The sequence below is a fragment of the Oryzias latipes genome, chromosome 23 (assembly GCF_002234675.1).
Source record: "Oryzias latipes chromosome 23, ASM223467v1".
In the NCBI taxonomy this organism is placed as follows: Eukaryota; Metazoa; Chordata; class Actinopteri; order Beloniformes; family Adrianichthyidae; genus Oryzias; species Oryzias latipes.
In genome coordinates, this window is record NC_019881.2 from 6,363,644 (window position 1) to 6,391,050 (window position 27,407).

The 27,407-nt window shown below is 41.9% G+C and overlaps 3 protein-coding genes across 5 annotated transcripts in view; 2 read left to right on the plus strand and 1 right to left on the minus strand.

Moving 5' to 3' along the window:
* The window catches only part of LOC101158987 (troponin T, cardiac muscle isoforms), a 28,337-nt gene extending 18,337 nt beyond the window's left edge, over positions 1-10,000 (plus strand). For both annotated transcript variants that reach the window (XM_023952302.1, XM_023952303.1), the window contains exons 15-16: positions 8,633-8,670; positions 9,869-10,000. In XM_023952302.1, the coding sequence (XP_023808070.1) occupies positions 8,633-8,670; positions 9,869-9,908 (78 nt within the window). In that variant the 3' untranslated portion in view covers positions 9,909-10,000. The remainder of the gene's footprint in view (positions 1-8,632; positions 8,671-9,868) is intronic.
* A 40-nt stretch (positions 10,001-10,040) lies between these two features.
* On the minus strand, positions 10,041-27,090 carry LOC101168415 (dynamin-1-like protein). Of its 2 annotated transcripts, XM_011490924.2 has the most exons (20): positions 27,002-27,090; positions 24,202-24,439; positions 23,709-23,850; positions 23,573-23,619; positions 23,416-23,487; positions 21,893-21,979; positions 21,453-21,615; positions 21,247-21,367; positions 19,272-19,403; positions 17,231-17,437; positions 16,937-17,057; positions 16,684-16,839; positions 15,922-16,011; positions 15,754-15,846; positions 15,556-15,609; positions 15,266-15,346; positions 12,714-12,845; positions 11,558-11,667; positions 10,634-10,793; positions 10,041-10,535 (listed from the first exon to the last, which is right to left on the minus strand). In XM_011490924.2, the coding sequence occupies exons 2-20, from the start codon at positions 24,301-24,303 to the stop codon at positions 10,479-10,481; spliced, it is 2,127 nt and encodes a 708-aa protein (XP_011489226.1). In that variant the 5' UTR covers positions 24,304-24,439; positions 27,002-27,090; the 3' UTR covers positions 10,041-10,478. The 2 variants fall into 2 exon arrangements, with proteins under 2 accessions (XP_011489226.1, XP_020569690.1); XM_020714031.1 differs by lacking the exon at positions 15,266-15,346.
* stmp1 (short transmembrane mitochondrial protein 1) lies at positions 24,516-26,637 on the plus strand. Its single transcript, XM_020714032.2, has 3 exons — positions 24,516-24,677; positions 24,892-24,945; positions 26,159-26,637. Exons 1-3 carry the CDS (start codon positions 24,663-24,665, stop codon positions 26,228-26,230), a joined length of 141 nt encoding a protein of 46 aa, XP_020569691.1. The 5' UTR covers positions 24,516-24,662; the 3' UTR covers positions 26,231-26,637.
* Positions 27,091-27,407: the final 317 nt, after the last annotated feature.

Sequence of the window (27,407 nt, forward strand, 5' to 3'; positions counted from 1 at the left end):
AAGATGCTAATTTTTCATAACATTATCACAAACTATAGTGGAAGATGTTCAAGTGAAAAACTGGCCAATCAGATGCCTTCCTAGAGTATGTGGTTTCACGTAAAAACATTTGGTTAACAGATTCGCTCGAGCCCACTTTCAAGCAGTCGGGGCGTGGACGTCCAACAAGCTCAGGCCTGATTGGCTAAAGGGGCTGCCATAAAAATGGTGACTCAGACCAATTTGGACCAATCACTGCTCACTGAGGTCGTCTGGCTCCAATGTGTCCATATCACAAAAACCAAAGGCGAGACACGGTGGTGGTAGTGTGATGGTTTCCAACCTAGACAGGTTTTCATGTTAGTGTTTAAAAAAATAAACAGGATTAGACTAACCTTTTTCTTTTTCTTACAAAAATTTAACAATAAATGAATTGACTACATTTTTATTTACTCTGGATTCATTTACAACTTTAATTAGTCACAACAGTTTAATTTAACGTTTAAATGTGTCAGAACCTTTTAAAGTTAAAGAAAGAAAATAAAAATCTAATGTAAAGAAGTTTGAAAAAGTCGTCAGTGTCCTGATTTAATTCAAACTGTCAAAATTCTAAAGTGCAAATCTGCTAAAATTCTCTTTCATCTGTATTTATTAGACTGAAATGAGCTCATGTAATAAATAAACATTCAAAAATGTTTTTTTCTTTTTGAGCGGTTCACACTGCAGCAGCCGGCTGAAAAGGCTGCTGACGATCCATTCATCAGGAAAATGTGATTTGCAGAACCTGGCTTCCACTTAGCCTCTTAATTCCTGCCGATCAATAAAAGCACTTTTCACGTACGGATGCTGCATTTAGTCTTTACTCAATAAATAATGACTTTTTGTTTAAAGGCCTGTTGAGAGCCAGATTAGATTTGATTAAATCTTGATGTGTAAGCCAACAAAAGGGGATTGAATCTTGAAAACATCACATCTCCTCAGGTGAAAATGTTGGTTTTAAGGTTTCAATCACATTTACAACAATCATAAACTTTCTGTTTCCTTTCACATATATTCCAAATTCATTTCTTTTGAAATGAACTTTTCTGAAAAACAATTTTAGGTAATGAATTCCAGTTTCTTCTGAATAATTGAACTAATAAATTAACTTGTCAATCAAACTTTGGTGTCTTTTGACACTATCAAATAAGGGCGGGTTTTCCTGCAAAAGTATTATTTTGATTGGTTGGTTTATAACTTAATAAAAAAAAGATTGTTAATCAAATCATATTAACATCCAATAATAGTTTTGTCTGAAAAAAAGTGTACTAACATAGCTAGTGATTTCAAAATAAAATGGAAAAGATGGGATTTTAAACAATAAATGACTATTTGTTTATGTAAAAAAAAACATCAGCAATTTTTACGACTAACAATTATTAAAGGGAAACGTAAGTAATGAATGAGATTAATTGAATTAGCATTTTCTCAGTCAAAAATAGTTTTATTTTAATTTATAAAAGCATGTAAAAATCAAAACCATACCGGTTTACTTGACTTTGCACTCAAAACTACTCCAACACAGATGCAACTGTTTAGACAACTGGTCAACTTCTTACCAGTTAACTAGTTACTCATAGTAGTTTCTGTTTTTTTTTTGTTTTTTTTTGTAAATCCAATTTCATATCAAATTTTGCTGATGAGGCTTCGTCCTGTAAGATGCGCAAACGAACAAAATCACCACAACCAGATTTGTGTTTTGAAGAATAAACTGCATCCACTGCTGCCTGCTAGAATTTACTAAATAGATCTGTCACTCTTATCAGCCAAAAAGCAGCTTCTTAACCTCCTCAATAGAAATAAAAACTTTTATGCTACTTTTTTAACCTGCACAGAAGACCCACTCATGGATTTCAGGGTAAATTGGAACATTTAGGGTTCAGAATGTCCTGAAGTGTGTAAAAAAAGAGGTCCTTTCAGGGGATATGGGGGGGGGGGTGGTGGTGTTAAGTCATACTTTCCCTCTTCAAACCATATTTTTTGTAAATGTAACATAACCATGGTAGATATTTAGCTAAAAAAACACAAAAATCATGCTTCCGAAAATCCGACTGAAGATTGACAGGAAGCATGACGAAAACGTATTTTTAGAAAAAAATATCATAAATTACAAAAAAATAAAGAAAAGTATAAACGATATATCTCCAACAAAAGCTTCCAAGAAGACAGTCCATGTTTCCAAACTCTTCTGGACAGACTTGTTGACAAATCCACCTCTTTAACTCCGAGTTCACCGCAAAGATTTTTATATCCTCACACATATACCTATAAAGTCATAAATATACGATAAGTTGGTACCAATATAACCGTCGAGCTGCAGGCTGCATGATGACATATGAACTCAATTTAAGGCATTTGCAGGCAGGTTTTTCTCACCTTGGGACAAAACCAGGATATTACTTTCCCCTTTTATCCTGTTTTCTTTCTTGACTCCAAAGCTCCGATTGTTGGCTGCACCTTCTTCAAATCAAGAGGGTTTCTTAAATATAAGAATATATAATACATCTTTTAGAGTTTTTCTAAACTCAGTAAGGCATCAATTCAAAAGCACAGAACAAAATAGGAAAATTGTTATGGTTGTTATGATTTCCAAAAGTCAGCCTTACTGGGAAATAAGCAGTTTACACAGAAAGGTTTTCTGCTAATTCCCACCTTGACTCAGCAATCGTAGTTATCTGTCTTAAGAATTAAAAAAAAACGTTTTTAACTCTAATAATTGGAAGAAGCTGCTAATTTGAAGCATGAATGTTTTGTATTTTCCGCAGTGCAAATCATGTTTCTCTGCATAGTTTGGTCAGGGGTGCGACTTATAATTAGCTTTAAAGTGTATTGTAATGTTCATTTCTCACAAAAAGAAAGCCCAGAGCTGTATTTTGATCCGGTCACACAATTCTGAATATTCCTCTAAAAAACCTGCAGTCTGAGCATCAGCCCCTCCCAATCCACAAAAACGAGCGGGTTCTCATTTGGGACGTCACCAAGTGAGGAACCGCCCCTTCCAGGAAGGGTCGGCTAATAGACACACAGTTTCTCCATGCAGCTAGCGGTGATCGGCTAAAACGCTTTCATTTCCCACACACAATATTCACATCCATCTTTGTAAAAGTTTGAATGTTTTTTGTTTTCGTGGACAAAAACTGAGGACGACTCCAGGTTGACATCATGAAATGGGCGGCACCCACAAGGAGATTGAGTCGTCTTAGGAAAATAACTAATATTTAACAAAAAAAATTTATTTTGTGTGCCAAAGATAATTTATTACCAGATACATCAATATTATTTAATAGCATAGTATAGACCCTGTAACCCTCTTGCTATCCTACGGGGTCAAGATGACTATTGACGTGTTCTCCGTACCATGACAAAAGGTGGATAAAGGTGGAAAGACTTCATGTAATCCATGGACACCAGTGAAGATCACAAATCATTGAAGAAAAAAGGTTCAGAGCACTGTCTAGTGGGTTTAGATGACCCAACTCCCAATGGTAAAATGCCTAGTATCCTAGGCACAAGGGTTGAAAGGCTTTAGAATAGCATGGTATAGACCAGGGGTGAGCAATTATTTTAACTCGCGGGCCACATTGGGTTCTAAAATTGGATAGAAGGGCCGGACCAGGAGCAGATACGTGGAGTGAGAATGATATAACATGGAATGTAGATGAAAACATTTGGATTGAAAATTAAATTCTAAAACAGAATATTCCAGAGTTTTCAGTTTAAAACCTTTGTTCCCATTTTAGATCAAATTTTTAATGTGAAGCCCTTTGGTACCTTCAAGGAGTTGCTATATTGCTATATAATAAAGTTTCATTCATTCATGACCCTTTTAATGAAATAAATAACATTATTTATTAAATAAAACAATGACCAAATAACAATCTATGATTTTCAAAGACAAAAATTCAGGAAAAATATACTCCATCCATCCATCCATCTTCCTCCGCTTATCCGGGACCGGGTCGCGGGGGCAGCAGACTGAGCAGAGATGCCCAGACTTCCCTCACCCCAGCCACTTCCTCCAGCTCCTCTGGGGGGACCCCGAGGCGTTCCCAGGCCAGCCGAGAGACGTAGTCTCTCCAGCGTGTCCTGGGTCTTCCCCGAGGCCTCCGCCCAGTGGGACATGCCCGGAACATCTCTCCAGGGAGGCGTCCAGGGGGCATCCGGACTAGATGCCCGAGCCACCTCAGCTGGCTCCTTTCGATGTGGAGGAGAAGCGGTTCTACTCCGAGCTCCCCGCGGGTGGCCGAGCTTCTCACCCTATCTCTAAGGGAGCGCCCAGCCACCCTACGGAGGAAGCTCATTTCAGCCGCTTGTATTCGGGACCTCGTTCTTTCGGTCATGACCCATAGCTCATGACCATAGGTGAGTACTGGAACGTAGATCGACCGGTAAATTGAGAGCTTTGCTTTTCGGCTCAGCTCTCTCTTCACCACGACGGACCGATAGAGCGACCGCATAACTACGGACGCCGCTCCGATCCGCCTGTCAATCTCACACTCCGATCTTCCCTCACTCGTGAACAAGACCCCGAGGTATTTAAACTCCTCCACCTGGGGCAAGGACACTCCACCCACCGAGAGATGGCAAGCTACCTTTCTCCGGTCAAGAACCATGGCCTCAGATTTAGCGGTGCTGACCCTCATCCCAGCCGCTTCACACTCGGCCGCAAACCGCCCCAATGCACGCTGGAGGTCCCGGTTCGATGAAGCCAACAGGACAACGTCATCTGCAAAAAGCAGAGAGGAAATCCTGTGGTCCCCAAACCAGATCCCTTCCGGCCCCTGGCTGCGCCTAGAAATTCTGTCCATAAAAACTATGAACAGAACCGGTGATAAAGGGCAGCCCTGCCGGAGTCCAACGTGGACCGGGAACAGGTCTGACTTACTGCCGGCTATGCGAACCAAGCTCCTACTCCGGTCATACAGAGACCGGACAGCCCTCAGTAAGGCTCCCCGGACCCCATACTCCCAGAGCACCCCCCACAGGATGCCACGGGGGACGCGGTCGAACGCCTTCTCCAAATCCACAAAACACATATGGACTGGATGAGCGAACTCCCACGATCCCTCCAGCACCCTAGATAGGGTGTAGAGCTGGTCCACTGTTCCACGACCAGGACGGAAACCGCACCATTGTTCCTGAATCCGAGGTTCGACTATCGGACGGACCCTCCTCTCCAGTACCCTGGCATAGACTTTCCCAGGGAGGCTGAGGAGTGTGATTCCCCTATGGTTGGAACACACCCTCCGGTCCCCCTTCTTAAAGAGGGGAACCACCACCCCTGTCTGCCAGTCCAGTGGTACGGTTCCCGACCGCCACGCGACGCTGCAGAGACGTGTCAGCCAAGACACTCCCACAGCATCCAGAGACTTGAGGTGCTCAGGGCGGACTTCATCCACCCCCGGGGCCTTGCCACCGAGGAGCTCGTTGACTACCTCAGTGACTTCAGCCCGGGTAATAGACAGCCCCACCCCAAAGTCCTCACTCTCCGCTTCTTCAAAAGAAGGCGTGTCAGTGGGATTGAGGAGATCCTCGAAGTACTCCTTCCACCGCCCGACAATGTCCCCAGTCGAAGTCAACAGCTCCCCACCTGCACTGAAAACGGTGCCTGTGGAGAACTGCTTTCCCCTCCTGAGTCGCCGGATGGTTTGCCAGAATTTCTTCGAGGCCAACCGATAGTCCTTCTCCATGGCCTCACCGAATTCCTCCCATCACCGAGTTTTCGCCTCCGCAACAGTCCGGGCCGCAGCTCGCTTAGACTGCCGGTATCTGTCAGCTGCCTCTGGAGTCCCGCAGGCCAGCCAGGCCTGGTAAGACTCCTTCTTCAGCTTGACGGCATCCCTTACTTCCGGTGTCCACCACCGGGTTCGGGGGTTACCGCCGCGACAGGCACCAAAGACCTTGCGACCACAGCTCCGAGCAGCAGCAGAGACAATGGAGGTGGAAAACATGGTCCACTCGGACTCAATGTCCCCAACCTCCCTCAGTACCTGTTTGAAGTTCTCCCGGATGTGGGAGTTAAAGACTTCCCTGACGGAGGGCTCAGCCAGACGTTCCCAGCAGAACCTCACAGTACGTTTGGGTCTTCCGAGTCTTTCCGGCCTCCTTCCCCGCCAGCGAATCCAACTCACCACCAGGTAGTGATCGGTGGACAGCTCCGCCCCTCTCTTCACCCGAGTGTCCAAGACACAGGGCCGAAGGTCGCCTGAAACAACTACAAAGTCGATCATTGACCTCCTGCCTAGGGTGTCCTGATGCCAGGTGTATTGATGGACACCCTTGTGCTCGAACATGGTGTTCATTATGGACAAACTATGACGAGCACAGAAGTCCAATAACAAAACACCACTCGGGTTCAGATCAGGGGGGGCGTTCCTTCCAATCACACCCCTCCAGGTGCCACTGTCATTGCCCACGTGGGCATTGAAGTCCCCCAGGAAGACAATGGAGTCCCCCGTTGGGGCACTTTCCAGTACCCCTTCGAGAGACACCAAGAAGGCCTGGTACTCCGAACTGCTGTTCGGCCCGTAAGCCGAAACCACAGTTAGAGACCTGTCCCCCACCCGGAGGCGGAGGGACATGACCCTCTCGTCCACCGGGGTGAACTCCAACACTTGGCGGCTGAGCTGGGGGCTCACGAGTAAGCCCACGCCAGCCCGCCGCCTCTCACCTTGGGCAACTCCAGAGTGGTAGAGAGTCCAACCCCTCTCTAAGGACTGAGTTTCAGAGCCCAGGCTATGTGTGGAGGTGAGCCCGACTATATCTAGACGGTATCTCTCAACCTCTCGCACCAGCTCAGGCTCCTTCCCTCCCAGAGAGGTGACATTCCATGTCCCAAAAGCCAGGTTCCATGATCGGGGTTTGGGCCGCCGAGGCACCCGCCCTCGACTGCCACCCAAACCACATTGCACCGGCCCCTTTTGAGGTCTCCTACGGGTGGTAGGCCCATGGGAGAGTGGTCCCACGTCGCTCCTTCGGGCTGTGCCCGACCGGGGCTCGTGGGAAGAGCCCCGGCCACCAGGCGCTCGCCTACGAGCCCCGACCCTGGGCCTGGCTCCAGAGCGGGGCCCCGGTGACGCCAATCCCGGGCGATGTAGTCGGGTCCTCGGTATTACGTTTCATCAGAGGCTTCTGAACCGCTCTTTGTCTGGCTTGTCACCCAGGACCTGTCTGCCATGGGAGACCCTACCAGGGGCTTAAGCCCCAGACAGCTTAGCTCCTGGGATCACCCGAGCTCTCAAACTCCCCCACCACGTTAAGGTGGGGGAGTTTTAAATGTATCAATATACTGATACATTTAAAAAAAAAACACAAAAAGAATTTTAAATAATGGATCCTCTCCCGTCATAATCCTAATAAAGTCTTAGAGGGTTACAGCTCCTCACGTCTCACAGTTTGTGCAGCTGCGCTGTGTTCTGCGCGTCTGTTTCTCATCCAGTAAGAAGCACATTTCTATGTCTTCTGCTGAAGCTCATCATATATCTGCGTTACCTTTTCACCAGAACAGAGTTCCCTCGTTTATTGCAGGAGTTACGTTCTAAAAAATAACAGTTATCGGTGAAATCCACCGAGTCTGATTACAGAGGTTTATGGCAGTAAAACTCCTCACTGCCTAAATACACTTTTCTCAGACAGACATGAACATTTTCACCCTTTTCTTTGGTTTAAATTCTCAAACTTTCATAGAAATTAGGTCCAGGATCTTAGATTGAAAACAAAGATCTGATTGGATCAAAGATTTCTGATCTGAAGAGCTCCGTGTTTCTGTACAGGAGACATGGAGATTGATTCAATTCAATTCAATTCAATTTGTATAGCCCAAAATCACAACAACAGTCGTCTCGATGGGCTTCGAAGTAAAACATGAACTTAAAAGGATCATAAATACAAAGAGTTCAATAGGAGAATACTAAAATGAACTAACAAACTGACTATGCTATACTGGCATCCCTGCCCTTAGACCCCCCTTCGCGGTAAGGTCTTCAGCCAATCAGGACACAGAACGGGGTGCACTGTTTAAAAAAAGCAGCATAATCGCTCTAAAAGAATGAGCTAAACCGGGAAAGATGAACTGCGGCGTAGAAAGGGAAGACTGTCTTCTGTTCTATTTGACAGACTTTTAGAGGATTTCATGTTGGAGCACAGATATGTCACGTCTTGATCATGTGGCCAGATTTTAAAAACAAAAACATGGGTCTCTGATATTCTTCAGTGGGCCGGACCAAACTTGGAGGCGGGCCGGATCCAGCCCCCGGGCCGTAGTTGGTATAGACACTGTAACCCTTGCGTTATCCACAGCACTTTAACATTGTCAGGACCGGGTCATCTAGACCCACTAGACAGTGCTCTGAACCTTTTTTCTTCAATGATTTGTGATCTTCACTGGTGTCCATGGATTACATGAAATCTTTCTACCTTTACCCACCTTTGTCATGGTAGGGAGAACATGTCAATGTAAGGGTGGGGTCTTCTAAGATAGCACAAGGGTTAAAGGAGCCTCAAATCCTTCGGCTGCGTCTGTGAAAGCCGTACAGTAGTATGGGGCGGTCTTTGCACCCTCCCCTGGTTCTTTTTTCCCCACACTCAGCTGTTCCTCTCTGTGCCCCCCCCACAGATCAACCTCCTGCAGAATCGCGTTCAGGCCACCCAGAGGTGAGTGCTGCTCTCTCAGAGGGAGAAAAGCCATCTGTATGGAGTTAAATCAGTTTGATTCCATTCAATTCAAGCTGTAAATAAAATAGAATGATCATTTCACACATGAATTTGATGTTTTATGCATAAGACCCTAATCCACACTCTTTGATCTTCATGAGTGAATGTGTTGGAAAGTTTTAGGTTGATTATAAGGGATGAGAAGAAAGCTGCACAAATGTAGTCTAAAAGGAAAGCTGGAGGTTTTACAAATTACATTTTAAAGCATGTTAAAGAAGATGAGAATAAACGGTCTGCTGGTTTTAAGCCACAATCAGGCAAATTTGAGCCAAAAGTGCCCAGAAAATTGAGCCGTGTGAGAAGGCGACCCTCAGTGTTCCGCTTAGAGCAGAAAGAGATTTAACTCTTGAGATCCACATAGTAAAAAACAACAAAAATTGCTGGCAAATATGATCCCAGATGTTTCTGCTTATGATTGGACCTTTTCTGTGTTTCCATTTTCTCTTTAAACACCGTCTCCAATCACTTTTTGATCTGTTTTTAAGCGTTCCCAGTGGTCAGAAATGCAATTTTGAGCTTAACGTATAAACTTTAACTGCAAGGTTTTAAAAGAAAAACTTTATTGAATCTTTAGAAATATCATTTAAACTAATGACTATAATTTATAACCTGTTCTGATACATTTGTTTTGCAAAAAAGATTCTGAAACTTTTATGCAAAAATGTTATTTTAAATATTTAATTTGTGGTTATAGTTATTGCATATTTGATCTATTTTCTATTCCAAATATATATATATATAATTATAATTAATTTAAATTTCAGTTTTGTATTCATGTTTATGTTTTAATATGTTGTGGTAAGACAGTACAAAAAAAAAAAAAAAAAAAAAAAAAAGGAGAAATACGTCAATATCTGAAAGAATCATATTTACTAGAGAAGCCGTTCCGTGTAGCATCTAGGATCCTAAACAAGTATTTTCTTTAGGGTAAGCTTTTATTATGAAATCTTTTTATGTGAATATTTTTAACCATTTACTTGTTGCTATAGTTTTTTTTTACTCTGACGAACTTCCTATTTCAGAATTTTAGCCAAAATTAGATCAATTTTTCATCTCATTTTTCTGTACAATTGAACATCTTTGTGATGCTGAACACTTTTGTTTGTGTGTGTGTGTGTTCGTGTGTGTGTGACCGCAGCACCAAAGGACGAGGAAAGGCCAAAGGCAGGGTGAGATAGACGGCGGCGCTGAACGGAGATGGTGGAGGCGGCGCACGAGCGGGACCCCCCCCCCCAAACTTTAAACAACAATAAACGGTTCCTGAAGTCTCCGTTCCGTTTGAGTTTGTGTTCTTCAAGAAGGAGCCGAGCGGCGATAAAATACTTCCATTTATTCTGACTTTAATGAGGCGAACACATATGTACATCCGACCTTTGACCTTCTGCATACGTTCCTGCAGAGCGACACATTTAAATAACACAGAAATAAATACATCTGAAACGGCTGTACAGTGTGGCGACAACAGTGCAAAACCCAAAACGAATAGGTTCAGTGCTTTTTGACACGAGACTTTGAAAAGATTGCAGAGCAGAAGCGGAAATGATCCGTATGTTTACGTCCCTACATCCACCTCACAGATTCTGATGCTCCAGAGAACGCCTTTTAAGAAGCCGCCATGACGCCTTCTGCACACGGGAGCAGGGATCTGACTAGTTTTATAGCTGAGGGATCCTTGATCCTTGATGAAGTTGAGGCCTGATGGGTACGAGGGGCGCCGCCCTTCGGGGGCGGGATCAGGCGGATGTTTCTCACCACAGATGCGTCTCCCTGATTTCGGCGATGACCTGGCTTGCTCTCTGTAGCGCCTACGGACCACAATTCCCAAACAAACGTTGAATGTGAAAAAAACAACAACAATGATCTGAGACTGGGGCCCCGCCAGGAAGGGGGGAGGTGCCGGTACCTGCAGCATGTCTGCCGCCTCCTTGCGCCGCTGAGCCATGTCCTCAGACTCTGTCAGCAGGTCGGTTAGGAGGCCCGACTTGTACAGCTGGCCGACGAGCTCGCTCTGCAGGCTGTCCTTCACGTGGTTGACCAGGAAATGCATCACGGCCTTCGGCACGCTGGTAGAGCAGACCAATGAAGAGAGGTTAAGTTAGCCAAAAAGGAGGCGGGGCTTCTGGTTCCTGCAAGGAAACCTAGTGGACGTGGATCACATTTTTGCTTTTAATCTCAAAAAGAGATCAAATAAAAAACCTGCGGCAAAGGTTTTTTTTTATAAAAGGGAACATTAATCAAGTATGTAGAAAAGTATTGAACTTATGAGAATAGAGTCACAATTTTATGATTATTGGTTTCAAATATGAGTAGAAGTTTAAAAAATTCTGAGAATAAAGTAGAGAAAAAAAATTAAAAAATTATGACAGTAGTCCAATTATGACAGACATAATCAAGAAGAAATGTTGCAAAACTATAAGCACAAAGTCTTCAAACTTAATAATAATAATTCTTAAAAAGTACAATTATTAGAAAAAGTCAAAATGTTATTAGAATAAAGCTGTAAAATTACAAAAATACTTTGTTTTATTTGATGAGAATAAAGTCAGAATATAATGAAAAAATAGTCAACATTTGATATAAATAGAATAATAATTGTATGATTCAAAACTCTTGTAATTTCATGAAAATATAAAGCAGACTCAGCGAGATACGTGAGCAGCATAAAGAAACGGAAAATGTTTGTGTTGTGGAAACATTTTAAAAGCTAAATGTAACTTTTTTTTTTTTTTTACTAAACTTTGTCCTTATAAAGTTAGGACTTTTTCTCAAAAATGGTTGACTTTGTTCTCATTGTTTCCTTTCCCTCTAATCCTGGAGGTGAAGTTACCTGTCCTGAATGTTCTTCCGGACAATGAGGAAGTAGGACTTGATGAGGCGTTCGATGACCTCACAGTCCCGCTGCTCACGAGACGAAAGCTTCCTGGCAACAGGAACGGGCTTTTTATATTGAAAAAAAAAGAGGTCAAGAAGAACATTAGAGATCAATTCAACTGCAACATCATACACAGTAAAATATTAAATGTTAAATGTAAACTTTAGTTTTCTTTTGAGTTTCTTATTTCATTTTTCAGCTCTCATCAGTTTGTTTAGGAGGAAGTTTCTTTAAAAACTCTGATCTTATGATAATTTAGTCGATTTTTCCTACTAAAGTTTTCTGCTTTAACCACGTTGATCTTCCACTTTCGGCTTCTCCCATCAGGGGTCGCCACAGCGAACGAGTCGCATGGTAAATGTTTTACGCCGGATGCCCTTCCTGACGCAACCTTCTCAAACCGGGCTTGGAACCGGCAGAGGTAGAGAAGGGAACAGGGAGCAGCCCGGAGTCGAACCCGGGTTTCACGGACGGAAGGCGCCGCAAACCAGCACGAGCTAAACTGGCTCCCCTTTAACCACGTTGATAAAATGTTATTTTTAAGGAGCGAGGCAGAGGGAGGGGTAGCGTCACTGAAGGCCCCCCCAGGCAAAAATTCACTTCAACTATCTTTATCTTTATTCACTGAGAAAAACAAGAAAGAAATATTAGAGTGAGTAAACATCAAATACGTCAGACATTTAGATGATTTTAAAAACAGTCAAATTAAGCGAGATCTACGGAAAATAAGAATTAAGCCAATTAAAATACGTCAGTGATCCACGCTCTCACATCTGGAGCAGAGAATGTTGCCAAAAGCTTTTGGAAGGATCTTCTCTCCCCGGGACACTTGCAGCTGATAAAATATACAAATTCGATATGGGTCGGGCCCTTGGGGGGGCCGTCCCCCTCCTCATCCCAGGGACACAAAGCCTCTGCGGCCTCGACTGTCATCTCAGAATTTAGTTACTCGATCGTCCAAAATGACTTTTGCTTTCTTGAATCCAGAACATTTCTGCGTCTCTGATCTTCCATTCTGCTCATTGCGAGTGCAGAGATGCCCGATACCCTAAAGGTTAGCATATTTTTTCTTTTTGCCAAGCAACGGTTCCAGCCGTCAGGCTTCGGTTACCACGTCCAGAAGGTTGACGGCTCCTTTCAGAGGAGTTCCGGGTCCGGAGGCAGGAGCTTCCTCTCCTTTCTTCAGCATCCCTCTCCAGTTCCCGGTGCCGTCCTGCTCGCCCTGGGGCCCCGCCGCAGGAGCCTGAGATGAGACGGCGTGTTTACTCAATAGAGCCTCCTTTCTTTGAGGGTTTGTCTCCACAGTTCAGGGCCGTAACGGTTAGCAGGACAGGAAGGACAAGAAGGAAAGCATCTCTGACTTCTGTGCAGTCAGTCGGGCTCGTCTGGGGCAAAGAAAATGTGGAAATGACCGTCCAGCATCCCAGTCATCAGGGATGCAGGAAACAAAACCGTTCTTCTACAACGGAGCTCGTTTTGGATCAGAGCCACATGTCCTCCAATCTGAAGTCCAATACCCATTCAGGTCAAATCCAACACCTGGGTGGAGCAATCGGGGGGTTTACCCCCCAATTCCAACCTTTACATGCCGAGTTGTTTTGTGAAAACTTTGAACCAACCGTGGATTTGAACCCACAACCTGAGCAGACACTCCACACCTCCTGTCTGTCGGGGCTGCGGTTTTGTCGTCATTTTGTGTCTAATTGTGTCTGTGTGACTTTCAACGTCCTCGTAAATTTCATTTATAGACGAGGATGGAGCTGAGGTCAAAATCATTAGCCCCCCCAAACACACACAATGACCTTTGACCTCTCCACAGAAATAACTGCGACTTTATCTGGACTCACAAAGACAAAATACCAATTAAAGCGCTAAAAGTACATGTCTATTAGCTTCTTAACTCATTCAAATACTTTCTATTAAAAACTCATATTTTAAAAAAGACAAAATCCAACCCTCTGGAACCGTTTTAGCTTTTTTAGCTAAATGTTTTTAACCCGTTTGGAGACGAGTGTCCTCGTTCCTGAAAGACGATGCAGATCTAAGCCCAGATTAGGATCAGAGACCTAGTAGAAAGGAAAACAGAGGCAACTTCTTTCCATAAAAACTGGAGGGAAAAAAGGATGGAGACTGTTCCCTTTTCACCGTATAAAGATCGTTTGGTGGGAACGTCCGGAAATATTTTAGAAAAAATTAACCCTTGAAGCAAAAAAGGACAAATTCTTACATTAAAAACTAACAGAAGAACTTTTTTTGTTTAGCAAAAATAGAAGCTTTAAAGCATTCCATGTTTGATGAATTACCAAGTGTATCTAAACTAAAGCCTGGTGCAGTTCCCCAACTAACCTCTAGAAGGCGTTTGTAGAAAAAAATCAGTTTCCGATCATAGAAATGAAAATACTCTCAGCTTATTTCATCCCTTAAACATCTGAGCTTTAGTTCCAGCTTTTAAACTCTTTCAACTTCCGTAACTCTACAACCGTTTAGGGGAATTAACTTCATTTTATCTGATTTGGAGAGATGCAGCTTTGCACTGATGTGCAATACTTGACTGGCAGCTTTGCGTTGTTATACCACACTTTGTTTAGCAATGTGTTGTATATCTGTGCAAATCTGGCATGAACTGCGTCAGAATCCACTGATTCGCGTTGATCATGTTAACGGTTGAAGAGTTACGGCTTCCCCGTTAACCCCGTTAACCTCATGTATGTTCTTTAACATACCATAAATTTTTGATTATGATGATTTACAATTCCGTAAAAACTTCACGACTGTAAAGTGTTGCATATCGACGCTTCAGAATCCACTGGAATGACGTTAATCGCATAAACGGTCGAGGAGTCACGAAAGTCAAAAGAATGTCAACATTGGAGCTGAAGCTCTGGTATTAAAGATTTTTGAAAGTTTTAGCCAATAAAATCGGAACTAGAAATGTTGGACATTAACTGCCTAAAGTGTCTTAAAGCATGTTTGCTTTGTACCTACGACTATTTTAAAATGTTAAACTTGATTAGCTACAAGTTTTTAACGTTGTTCCTCCAAATATGAACTTTTTGTTTCCTTCCTTTTCATGACAGCAGAAGCTCATAACATTCCCTAATTCTCAATGCAGCTGAGCACTACCATATCATCACACTACCGCTGCCATGCATCACTGCAGGAACTCCTGTTTTTAAAGCTCTGATCAATAAAGCCAAGTGAATCAATAGTTTTTGTTTGGCCCTCTTCATTAATAAACGTTTAAATTCTTCAGTCCAGTGTTTATTATAATATTTCCATCTTTGAGACATCCTGAGATCTTTTTTCTCCCTTTTAAATGCTTTCCTTTTTCTACTCTGAGACATAGAGAAGGCAGGATCGCATCTTTCCTTCTCTGAAAGATGCGATCAACGCTCAAGATTTCGCAGAAAAGCTCGACTTCACAGAACTTTTTCCAAACCCCAAAGGAGGAAATGGAGACAGGAGGAGTTTGGAAGAAGGGGGAGAAAAGAGGAGCACAAGTGTTGTTAGTGCAGGTTCTGACGGGCCGGGGGAGGGGTTCAGATCAGGAGCATCAGCACGCATAAACAATGGTGCATGCCAGCAACCCATGCAAATCCATCCACTCATCCACGACCCACAGTCATCCAGAAGCAGAGCCAGGCGGCTGCGCTACGTGCCCACCTTGGCACCGTCCACGTCTGCTCCAGACGCATTAGGATCACCAGAAACCGCAACCGGGCCAGCCGGGCCTTTGCCCACAGACTGGCAGGAATACGAAGAAAGAAAGAGAATAAGGAAATCTGGAAAGAGTGAAGGAGGCTGGCGACGGCGGAGAGCTGGAGGCTCTCGGGGAAGGAAAGGGATGGAAACTATCCGAAGCATTTGCCTCACAGGACCTTAAAAAAGAACTCTGAGAAAGATGACAAATGATCTGCTGTTATCACACTTTTAAAGAAATGAACAGCTTTCACCTTATCCCTGGGAACCGCGGCCGGCAGCTCTCTCATCCTGTTTCTCCTTTGTTCCTGTGAAGAAAGGGAGAAATGCCAAACAAACTAACTTAATCAAAATATTTCCAGACAAAGTTTCTGAAATTGTGCATTAATGACTCAACAGCGCCATAAATCACAAAGAAAGCTTTCAAAAAAGTGTTTTTGTGGAGTTCGGACCTCAATGTTGTTATTCATGACGCCGCATGCGTCTGCAAAGTCTGGATGCTTGGTGTTGATGTAAGCCAGCTCAATAGCTACCAGGTTATGGACCTGGGGGAGGAAAGAAAGACGTGGGTCAGTCCATCTCTGCAGCTCTGGAGGGGGAGCTGGACTAAGAGGAGGTACCATCTCGTTGGTGATGGGCAGCCTCTTCCTCAGGAGAGAAGTAACCACTTCAACGATGGCCTCATGGAGCTTCGGGAATCTCTGCAGCTCCTGCAACACCCAGAAATCTGCACGTCAGTGTCTGCCTGCAGCATGTACTTCTGTGAGTGTACCCAAGTGTGTACCCTAGTGTTTACCCAAGTGTGTTCCCTAGTGTGTTCCCTAGTGTGTTCCCTAGTGTGTTCCCTAGTGTGTTCCCTAGTGTGTACCCTAGTGTGTACCCTAGTGTGTACCCTAGTGTGTACCCTAGTGTTTACCCTACTCTGAACCCAAGTGTGTTCCCTACTGTGTACCCAAGTGTGTTCCCTAGTGTGTTCCCTAGTGTGTTCCCTAGTGTGTTCCCTAGTGTGTTCCCTAGTGTGTACCCTAGTGTGTACCCTAGTGTGTACCCTAGTGTGTACCCTAGTGTGTACCAAAGAGTGCACCCTAGTGAGTACCCAAGAGTGCACCCTAGTGTGTCTGTGTGCACCCAAATGTGTCTGCGTGTACCCAAGTGTGTACCCAACACCTGTGTTCCTACGTGTATCTCTGTGTACATGTTGTACCTATATGTGTATGCATGTTGTGTACCTGTGTGTGTTGTGTAGCTGTGTGTATTGTGTACCTGTGTGCTTTAGTTGTGTGTTGTGTAGCTTCGTGTTTTGTGTACCTGTGTGTGTTGTGCACCTGTGTGTGTGTTTTGTGTATCTGTGTGTGTTGTGCACCTGTGTGTGTGTTGTGCACCTGTGTGCTGTAGTTGCTGCAGTGCTGGATGATCCTCTGCATCTCCTCATGGACCAGCTCCACACAGCGCAGACTGGGCTCCTCCAGGCGCTTCACCTGCTTCTTCACCAGCAGCTCAAAGGAAATCTCCGGCACAAACAGAGACGGCCGGGGGCCCTAGACCGGGAGCGGGGAGAGGGGTGAGGGGGTGAGCCAGAGCCGCGTTGGGATCATCAGACATTATTTAAGAGCTGCAGCGTCTTGGAAAACGTACGGTTGCGTTCCTGATGGCGGTCAGGATGTCGATGGTGGTGAGTCCTCCAAGAGGATCCACAGACTCCAGCGTCCGGCCAAACGTCTCGTGGAAAATGTAACAAATTCTGGCTCCACCACACCTGAAACACAGGGGTGTGATAGGGGGGTGTCATTAAAAGAGAAGCCTGCAGTTCTGTCAGCTCTCCTTCCTCCACCCGCCCCCAAACACTGAATGATGAAACCCATGCAGGTGATCGGCCCGGTTCCCTCGGATCAACAGCACCCCCATGTGGCGGACTGAGGAACCACTCACAGCTCTGCCGTCTCGATGTACTTGGCCGTCCCTTCGATGGTGTTGCAGTACTCGGTGGCAAACTTGGTGATGAGCTGGAGCAAGGTGGCGCTGGCGTCCTCGACGGGCTCACCATAGCTGCTCAGCAGCGACTGGTACTGAGCGGCCAGGACGTTGATGCGCGTCTTCAGCTCGGGGAGGCAGTCCCTGATGTGATGCATCAGTAACCTGACGTTCAGACGGGGGAAGGGCGCACTTTAAATGGTTGTTCCAGGACACAAAACCCTGAACCCATTTCAACTAGTCTAGTACTAGTTGCTGGCTGGTTAGTTAGTTTGATCTTTAGGACCAAATTTAGAGAGCAGAAAATGTCTGAGGGCCTTTGTTCTTTGAAGCCTTAAATAAATTAAAGGCAATTAATTTGCTATGAGATACTTTTCATTTCTTAATAAAGAAGAAATAAATGTAAATACTTTTTTTAACCAAAATTACAGTGAATTTCACAAAAAAATTAAAAAAACCTTTTGTCAACATTAAATCTGGGTTCATAGGAAATGTTCCATATTATCTATTATTAGATTTATTATTAAATTCTTCTACATTTAAATCACGTGAGCAGGAAAATAACACATTTAGAAGAACAAACCATTGTGCTATTGATCACAGGAACAAATCTGTTCTGTTTTTCTCGTTTTCAGGCTCTAAAGGTCAAGCAGCCACAGCTTTATAACGGCTTATAACATAATTGAACCAATTATAATCAAGAAATGTGACGGGGGCCGAATATTTTAGATTTTAAGAGAGGAGCCTGCGAGCCAGAATGCGGGCCAGACTTTGGACATGTCTGGTTTAGAGGGAAAATATGAAAAATCCATTTAAAATCTACGAAGGAAAAAAAACACACATATCCCTCATTCCAGTTGCTTTGTCAGTTTTAAAAATAATAATAATAATAATTTTTCGTTTATTCTGCAAAGTCTTTTGTTTAAGAAAAATGTGTCAATGAGTTTGTGTTAACTTGTTTATTTTTAACAAAAAGAAGTTAGAAAATTGTGTCCATCTGAAAGCACAAACACCAAAACAGTGACAACAGCCTGTTGGTACCAGCTGGTTCTTGGAGGAACCGAGGAGCTTTTAGGATTTTTTCAGCAAATTCAGGCAGTTTTCAGTCAGGAAGGATGAACTTCAGTTTGAAGAAGGATAAAATTACAGGTTTGTTCTCCAAAACGTTTAAGTGAAGAGTTTATTTATCTCTAATTATTTCCACTTTTGAATAAACTGAGCTCAAACCGTTTTTAAGAGATGTCATAAGATCAGCTTTTCAAAATAAAATGATATGAAAAACTGATGTTAATGAAGTGTACTCATTTTTTCACTATACTAAAACATTTAAATTTTATATTTTAACAATAAAATGTCAGAAATAAGACTAATTTGGGATTTTAATTAAATTAATATCGAGAAATAAAATCTAAAATAATATCAAACACTGAAAGAGTTTTTGTTCAAAATAAGAGAAACAAAATTCTAAACTTTACTGCCCAAAAGGTTTTTTAAAAAAAGCCTTTAATGATAAATGAGTAGTTTCATCAAGCTTTTAGTTTGTTCCTTAATATCTTTATTAAACATTTATCAAAATGATTAATTTTTGAAATCGTCTAGAATAAATTCATATCAAACACGATCAAATGTACCCAACAAATAGGTTCCTAAACAAAAAATAACAACAAATTATTCTAAATTATACTTACAAAAAATAATTAAAATAAGCAAGTAACAGTAAAATAAAAGAATAAAAGGTAAACCAGTTTAACAGAACTGGTTAACAAATAAAAACAGAAATGCATGTAAAAATATATTTAAACAAATCTGGTTTTTTTTACTATACAATTTAACTGAATTTAACACCTAATCATTTTTTATTAGTCTCTACAGAGAAGCTTTAAAAAAAAAAAAGAACAACTTTATTTTCCGATTATCCCTAAATGCCACATTCTTCTAAGTGTTCTCCCAGATTTTTCGGCGGTCCAAGCGGCCCCGCCCCTTCCTGCGTAAACGTTACCTGTTCAGGGTCTTCGCCAGGTATTTGGTTCCATTCCTGTTGGCCAGAGACGGGTATTTCTTCTGCAGGAAGGCCTGTTCGTCTCTGATGGCATCGGCTACACACTTTTTGTTGTTTATGTCCAGCTGGCTCCTGGAAGTTCAAGCACAGATCTTTATTTCGCCGCTCGTTTCCATGACAACGAGGCGGGAAGCTAACATGAGACAAGGATTTAACACGGCCTGCCAGTCAGACTGGAGAACAGAAACTCCGCCCACATCACAGACATCCCACAAAAAACCAAATCAGGAGGAAAAAAGTTTGATATTTTCATCCAGTTCATTTAAAAAGTGAAACTCTTACTTTACCTACAATCCTTGATTCATTATTTCCAGCCTTTATTTGTTTTATGTTTGATTAATCTGGCCCATAGTTAATCAAAACCTGTAGTAGTGTCCCAGAAATTTCTTAAATCATATCAAATTTCTTTGCATTTAATACTTGGTTGGTGTTTCTTTTGTAAGGTTTACTGCGTCCGTCCTTGATGTAATAGGAGCGATCAGCCTATGACAAATAGTTTCTATAGGGGAAATATCCAGGATGCATTGGAGCCGTTCAAGTATGAAGCGGCTGGGATGAGGGTCGAGAAAGGTCATTTGTCCTCTCTGGGTGGGTGGAGAACTCTTCCCCAGAGGGAGGAGTTTAAGTATCTTGAGGTTTAGTCCGAGAGTGCGGGAAGATCAGAGCGTGTCATCGACGGCGGCGTCAGCTGTTGTGGGGTCACTGTCCCGGTCTGTTGTGATGAATCAAATAGCAAAGCTCTCAATTGACCGGTCGATCTTCGTTCCAGTATTTGCCTATGGTCATGAGCTCTGGGTCATGATGACCGAAAGAAGGAGGTCCCGATTACAAGCAGCTAAAAGGAGCTCCCTCTGTAGGGGGGCTGGGTGCTCCCTCAGAGACAAGGTGAGAAGCTCGGTCACCCGCAGAAAGCTCGGAGTAGAACCGCTGCTCCTCTATATCAAGGAGCCACTTGAGGTGGCTCAGTCATCGGGTTTTGCCTGCTGGACGCCTCCCTCTCCCTCACCATACAACATGTCAGCAGAGGGCGCTCCAGAGCAGTTTTTTTCAACCAGTGTCACTGGGAGATGGTCAAGTGTGCTGTGGGAGATTGCCCTCATTAAGTGATCTAAAAACATTTCCCATCTCCAGGATATCAGCTCTATGTTCATCCAAACAGACCCTGATAAAACGCCGAGTAGTTAGGAATATGAAAGATTGCAAAATATTTTTTCTTTGAGTTAATTTGATTCTATTAAAGACATTTTGATAAGAATGACGGTGCCGCGGTTTAGCTGTAGCTTCAACTGTCTTTGGAAAAGTCTCGCCCCTTTAACTGTCTCCACCAATCATTCTTGGAGGCTTAATCACACGTCATCAGTCTGACCAATCAGAAGTGGTTAAAGTCTTCACTTCCTTGTTCCGATTCTGTTCATAAAGTTGCTCAGTTTTAACAAAAATACCCGCTAAAGCTCGTCTTTAGCGGTGCAGCTTTCCACAGAATCCGGTGTCAGACCGTGGAACAAGTGAATAAAACACTGAAGCTCAGAAAAGCGATCTCCGGACGTTATTGCACTACATCTCCCATGATGCATTGGGTTAAAGAGACAGCGTCTCAGCGCACAATGAGTCGTCCTTGTTAAACGTCTTGAAACAACAGCGAACACACATTAAACAGTTTTTAAATCTTCTAATTTAACTTTTATTACATCTTTTAGAAAAAAACAGCTGCAGCTTCCAGCTTTTTCTGCCACAATTATCACAAAAATTCATGTGAGATTGCAGAGGGGCTGTAGATCAATACAGACTATGTGTGTCTCCTTTTTTAATTTTTGGATGCTGGCGTGCCGCGGCGTTTTTGTCAAGGTTAAAGTGTTTTTAAAGTATTCAGATAATCTTCATTATTGGTTTTATGGAACATCAGACTGAATCTGACCTGTTGACGACTCCTATGAGGCCCAGCTTGACGGGGATGACCCTCCCCATCAGCACATCCATGGCGTCCGTCCCAGCGTCCATCAGGTCCAGCTTGGTCACCACAGCTAGCGTCCTCCTGCCTGATGAGTCACATGACGGCGCTCACTAAACCTAAAAACTATGACAGCATTCATCAGATGTTGGGGGTGTTTTTTTTTTCCGTACCGTCGGGGTCGACCTCACGGGCCACCTTCAGAGCCTCAGAGGTGGCCATGTCAGTGTTGGCCGCCGTGACGGCCAGAATGATGCAGTTCGGGTTGGAGATGTGCTTCAGGATCAGATCTCTGATCTGAATCTCGATGTCCTGAGGCTGATCGCCCACGGGCACCTGTGGAAAGGAGGACTAGTTCAAGGAGAAGCCCTGCGGTGCCATCACTGCTGAGCATTAAAGGAGGGAAAATCCCGAATTAGCAGCCGACAAACGAAGCTGGAATCTAATCCTGACTTCGTCTGGGCTTCAACAGAACGTCGATTCAGAACTTTAAGGAACAAAAAATTCCACATTTGCAGATATAAAGCCATGCGGGGATTTTACAGGCGGATTGTCAGACGAACGGGGGCTCGTCTCGGTTTGTGGGAGGAGCTTCCAGGTCCGAAATGGTTACCTTGGTGATTCCCGGCAGATCCACCAGGGTGAGGTTGACCACAAAGGGGGAGAAGATCTTTAGATGGATGGGCTCCTCGCTGATTCCCTGCCGAAAACACGTCTCACTTAGCAACACTTTCCAGAACTAAAAAATGTCTATTTCAATAAAAACTTTATTTATAAACCACCTTCTACACAGTTGTAAAATCACCTAGAAGAACTAATAAAATTATTTCTTTTCTTTTGTTTCTTAGTAATATAATAAAAAACCAAAAGAACTTTAACTAAAGTCTACCTTTTTAAGCAAATCTCAAAAACTAATGAAGCAAGTTTTTAATTAAAAATGCTACAGAAACAACAAAAAATAGAAAACAGCCATTATCATAGGTTTATCTGACTTTCATTCTTTCACTCAACATCTTTTCTTCATTACTTTGTCGGTTGTTCCTTAGAGTCTAGAACGATCATTTGCTCCATGAGGGACTGCGTTTGTTTTGGGTTTTTTTTAATCTATAGTCTTAGGAACGTGCAGATAAATTCAGAAATGTTTGAGAACGGCTATTTCTTCCAGCAGAGGGAGCTCTGCAGACTGTGGCCAGTTGTGTGTCACAGAAAAGGTAAAAACCCATTCTGATTAAAAGAAAGAAAGAAAATCCTGTTTTGGGTGTTTTTTAAAGACAGAAAACAGCACAGTTTTTTGAATTTGTCTAAAAACAACACATGATAATTAAAACTTTAATAGATCAAAAGATGATCAGAGTGGGGTTTATCCAGTTTCTCCCTCGTCTGATAAATATGTCTGATTTCTGACCGGATGTGGGATTCCAAAACCTGATGGACCTTATTTTTGTTAAACGATCCAAAATGTCTTGACCACAGATGGGCTGATGTTGAGCCCTGAAGTCCATTTTCCAGCCTTGATCTTAAAAAAGTCTAAACTTTTTCCTCATCCAGCTGGAAAACATTCAACTTTCCCCTCATGGAGCCGTCTGATGATTCCACAGACATCAGGTGACACCAACGTGTTTTGTATTTGTCTGGTGAAATGTAGTTTATACTTTTCTAAGTATTTATAAGTGGGAATAAATTGACTGTATAATAAATCAACACAGTTGCCATGCAAAAATTGTACCGTGAATGTTTAGTATATTTCCGTAAATGGAATCATGTGCCTCATCAAGTGTTGTAAAAAGGGGTGGAATCAGACAACATTCCTCTTCAACCCACTCTTTTTAAAACACACTATGTCTTTTAAACCACCGTCTTGATTTTATTATTTGTGTTTGAAAATAAATAAAATAAATTAAAAAAAAATATTTTCTTTCAAAACTGTTTTTTAATGGTGCTACAAACAAAATTAAGTGCTTTTTAAATTCTGTTTAAAGACTTTTATTTAAAAAATAATAATTTGGTGACTTTAAGGGCTTTTTACAGACAGAACCCAGCTGTCTGCAGATTATTTTATCGTGTGTACGCGTTCCTCTTTTAGCAAATCTACATTTCCAGTTAGGTTTTTAAGATTTCCTTCGATGGGCATCTTACCTTATTATTTCCAGAAATTCGCTCCGTTTCCTGTTCGATCTCCAGCCGGATTTCATCAAAATCTGTGAAGATCTACAAGAAGATTCAAGGAGATTCAAGGACAAGCAGCAGTCTTGGACGTGCAGTGGAATGGTTTAAGATTAGATCAATTCCAAACCTTGCTTTTGGTGTGCAGAAACTTGCCCCACTCCTGCACCTCTTTGCCTACAGTCACATTAAAACACAGGAGATGGAAGATGCTGAGAAATTGAGAAGATATATTGTTTTGACCACCAAAGAAACTGGGCTGCCACCTCCATCCTCGTTGTTCCTGGCGTCTCCAGCATCCACGTGGACCAGCTGGAGGATGAGGGGTCGCCTGGTGACGACGCCGGTCCCCCGAGGCAGCAGGTCTCTGCCCACCAGGCTCTCCAGCACAGAGCTCTTCCCGCTGCTCTGGAGACGCAAATAAAGCAAAGTTCTTCCTTGACACCAAAACCACCTAAATGTAGGAAGATTTTAGGTCAGGTGGAGCAACCTCCACCTCAACTAGTAACATGTACGTAGCTAATAAAAGTAATGAGCACAATCACAACAAAAAATACTTTAATAGCATACATGATGTGAATTAATTAGGTTTGAAAGCAATGACTTCTGGGTAACAGAAGTCTCTTTTTTAAATAATAAAATACTAATATAGCCAAACAAATAAAAAAAGCATACTTGCTGATTGATTTGATAAAGACTGTGGGGTTTGCTAGCATGACAGCCGCTTTCTGAATGCAGAATGAAAAGCGGTTTTTTTACCTGAGTTCCCACGACTGCAATCTGCGGCAGCTGTATGATATCCGCCCCAACGGTGTTGAACACGTCCTGAAGCTTGTTTATGACGGGAATAAGCGTCTCCATCTCTCCTATTTTTGTTTATTTAAACAAATAAAGGAGCCGTTTGGTGATGGAGCCAAAGTCATTCAATGTCCCTCCGTCTCCACCATTGCAACAAGACCCGCTAGATGGACGTCAAAGCCTGTTGGGAGTTGTAGTTCTATGAGGAAGCAAAATAACAGATCAAAGTGAAGAATAAACTACCATGCGGCTTGCTGAAAATTAACGCGATGGTTTGTATTCTCGCGCATGCGTACGTTTGTTTGACGACGAACGGCTCGCTGACTTGTAGAATTTTGCCTTTAACGTCGAATTTACCTCCCTGTCCTTTGTTATTCATTTTCAATTCTCGTGTGAAACTTTTTGGATTCCTTTCTTTCATCATGCTTCAGTTTCTGGTAAGAAATATTAAAATATCTGCATAAAATATTGATTTAATTAATCAGGGTGTAAAACTGTTTTTAGCTTAGTGCTCTTCAAGCTAAGCTAACTGTTTTGCAGTGAAGTTGCTGACACTAAATAGTATTTGTCAAAAGTTTAATATTATGCTCTAATTTTGTTTATGCAAGAAAACGCAATACATTTCGTGTTTTTAATCATATGTCTCTCTAGGCGGGCTTCACCTTGGGAAACGTAGTGGGAATGTACATCGCTCAAAACTATGAGGTGAGTCAGTCAGTGTCTGGTTTCTTTTCTTTTTTTTTTTAAAGCGTGGCTCCGGATTTTAGCTTTAGATTTCCACGAAAATGTTTTAATATTTTACTGAAATGTTTCATTTACAGTAATTGGAAATAGTAGCTGGAAACCTAACCTACTTTTAATAAATGACAAGAAATCTAGCTTTGGAATTTTAATTTTAATGTTCAAATAAACAAGTTTTGTTTCTTCAAAAGAAAAATGTTCATTAAAAATGCTGTCACTTTGAGTGCTTTGACACAAAAATTTCTCTGTTTTTGACACAATAAACTAATAGCTCTCTGGCTGTAAAAACAAAGATTTACAGCTGTAAAAATGCGGTTAAGACGTACAAAAAACAACTTGTATTTGTTTTCCCAATTTTTACTTTTAGAAATATTTTCTAGGCCCTCAGAACATGTTTGTCTCCTTTAATTCATTGATGTTTCACCAAAAGTGGAAAAGAATCTTTTAAAAAAGGACTTTCAGTGGGTTTTGGAGTCATTGTAAGTGTGGAACCTTTATAATCTTCTAGCTTTGGTGTCCATGCATTTGTAGAACCAGGCTTTGTGGAAATATTCATCCAATCCATGGAGAGAAAAAACAGATATTTCCTAAAATAACAAGCTCTGTCATTCTACGAAGTGTTTAGAGGTTAAATATTTGTATTCACAATGGAACCAGTTATACATGTATAACTTTCTCTTTATTTTTAGCTTGCAAAACCTCTATACACATTTTTAGAGGTCAGACTATGTTGAATCAGTTAGCAAAAAGTTTTAAAAAGTCTTGACATATGTTCCCAACATAAATGTCTTGACAAATAGTTTGACTTACCCATTCTGCATTAGTTTGTATTAATTCTACCCGTGGCTGTTTATTTTCATTCCTTGTTTATGTAGCTTTGTAAAATCCAGATTGATATTTTTGTACTGTACCTCTTTAAAAACAAAGACAACCATATTATTAAAAGGTAAGAAAAATGATGTAAGACGATTTAATATTTTAAAATGTATTGAGCCTTAGAATATTTTACCCTGAAACATTTTTTTTTGAAAATATACAATCTGCAAATGATAAAAGATCATCAAAGTATTAATGTTTGGAAAATTTTTTGTTTTATAGTTTAGTTTCCTCAAGTAAAAAAACAAAAGCAAAGCATGTCGTAGTGGTATGTTTTATTCTCATTTCCTGTCATCTGTAGGTTCCCAACCTAGCAAAGAAAATTGAAGCTTTCAAGAAGGATGTGGAGGCCAACAAGAAACCACCGGAATGAGCAAAGTGTGGACCTTGTTAGAATCTTCTTAAAAAGTTACTTTAGAGGAAATATTTATTTTTGCGGGTTTCTGGTGCATTTCAATGGATAAAACAAGGCCTTTAACAGTATTTGTTCATACGCCATTTACCATTCCCAGTTTTTTTTTTTTATATATAAAACTGTTTAAAAAAAGGCTCTTAACTGCAGTGCATTCTGAAGTGCTTCATATTTAACCAAAAGTTGTGGGAAAAAAGTAACTTTTTAAAACTCTAAATTTGTCATATGCCAAAGATTTTTGTCATTAACACTGGCAGAACTCACAGCTACATACTTTGCAATAAAATGTTGACAAATCTGAAGTGTTTTTGTCAAGTGTATTTGTGAACTGCGTGCTCCCACACTTGTAATAAAAGGACAGGACTGGACCCAGGATTTCACTCTTTCCAAGTTTTTATTAGCAGTTGGTAGCAGGTGAAAAACCTTAATCGAAAAACAGAACAATTTATAAAAGGGTAAGTAAATTATTTTTCAAACATAAAGGTAAACCAGGTGAATAAATTAAGATGAAAACTAATCCAACAATTTGTAACCAAGAAAATGTAACGAACAACTGTTACAATGTAGGAAACTTAAAAATACAATTTATCTTAAGTTGATTATCTTACAAATAATTATATCCTTTTTGTAAATTAATTTTCAATACATATTTTAGGACAGTGTACAACATAATAAATATATATATATATTTATTTTTTTTGACATATTTAAGAAGTCCAGCATTGAACTCACCAGTAGCCCTTTAAAGTCCAAGTCCCACTCACGGAGTGGTTTGAGTTGAACGTCCAAGTTCATAGAGAAGCTGCCGTCTTCCAGCTCAGATCTTTACTCATGGCGCGGTGAAACGCCGTTGTAGTGTCCCCAGTTTATGCCCTGATTGCTTCATTGAGTTCAGCTGGTAACGACAACTAACCCTGGCTACTGCAGGCTGCAGCCAGGGCTTACTCGGTAACGAGGCGCGTTACGTCTCTGCCGAAGGGTAATAATTGTTTATAATTTTGAACTGCATTTCTTTTATTTTGGGGGCCACTGGCCATTTTATGAATTTCCAAAATTGAGCACCAGATGTGACAGGTGTCTCAGTTATTTTATATTTCACCTTTCTATTAAAGTCATGATATAATTTACCTTTAAAGGA

Coding starts and splice junctions, on each gene's coding strand:
- LOC101168415 (XM_011490924.2), bottom strand. CDS start 24,303: ATGGAGACGCTTATTCCCGTCATAAACAAGCTTCAGGACGTGTTCAAC. Junction 21,980..23,415: donor GAATTTCTGGAAATAATAAG/GTAAGATGCCCA, acceptor TGTTTTCGGCAG/GGAATCAGCGAGGAGCCCAT. Junction 11,668..12,713: donor CCGTCAACCTTCTGGACGTG/GTAACCGAAGCC, acceptor CAATATAAAAAG/CCCGTTCCTGTTGCCAGGAA.
- stmp1 (XM_020714032.2), top strand. Junction 24,946..26,158: donor ACATCGCTCAAAACTATGAG/GTGAGTCAGTCA, acceptor TGTCATCTGTAG/GTTCCCAACCTAGCAAAGAA.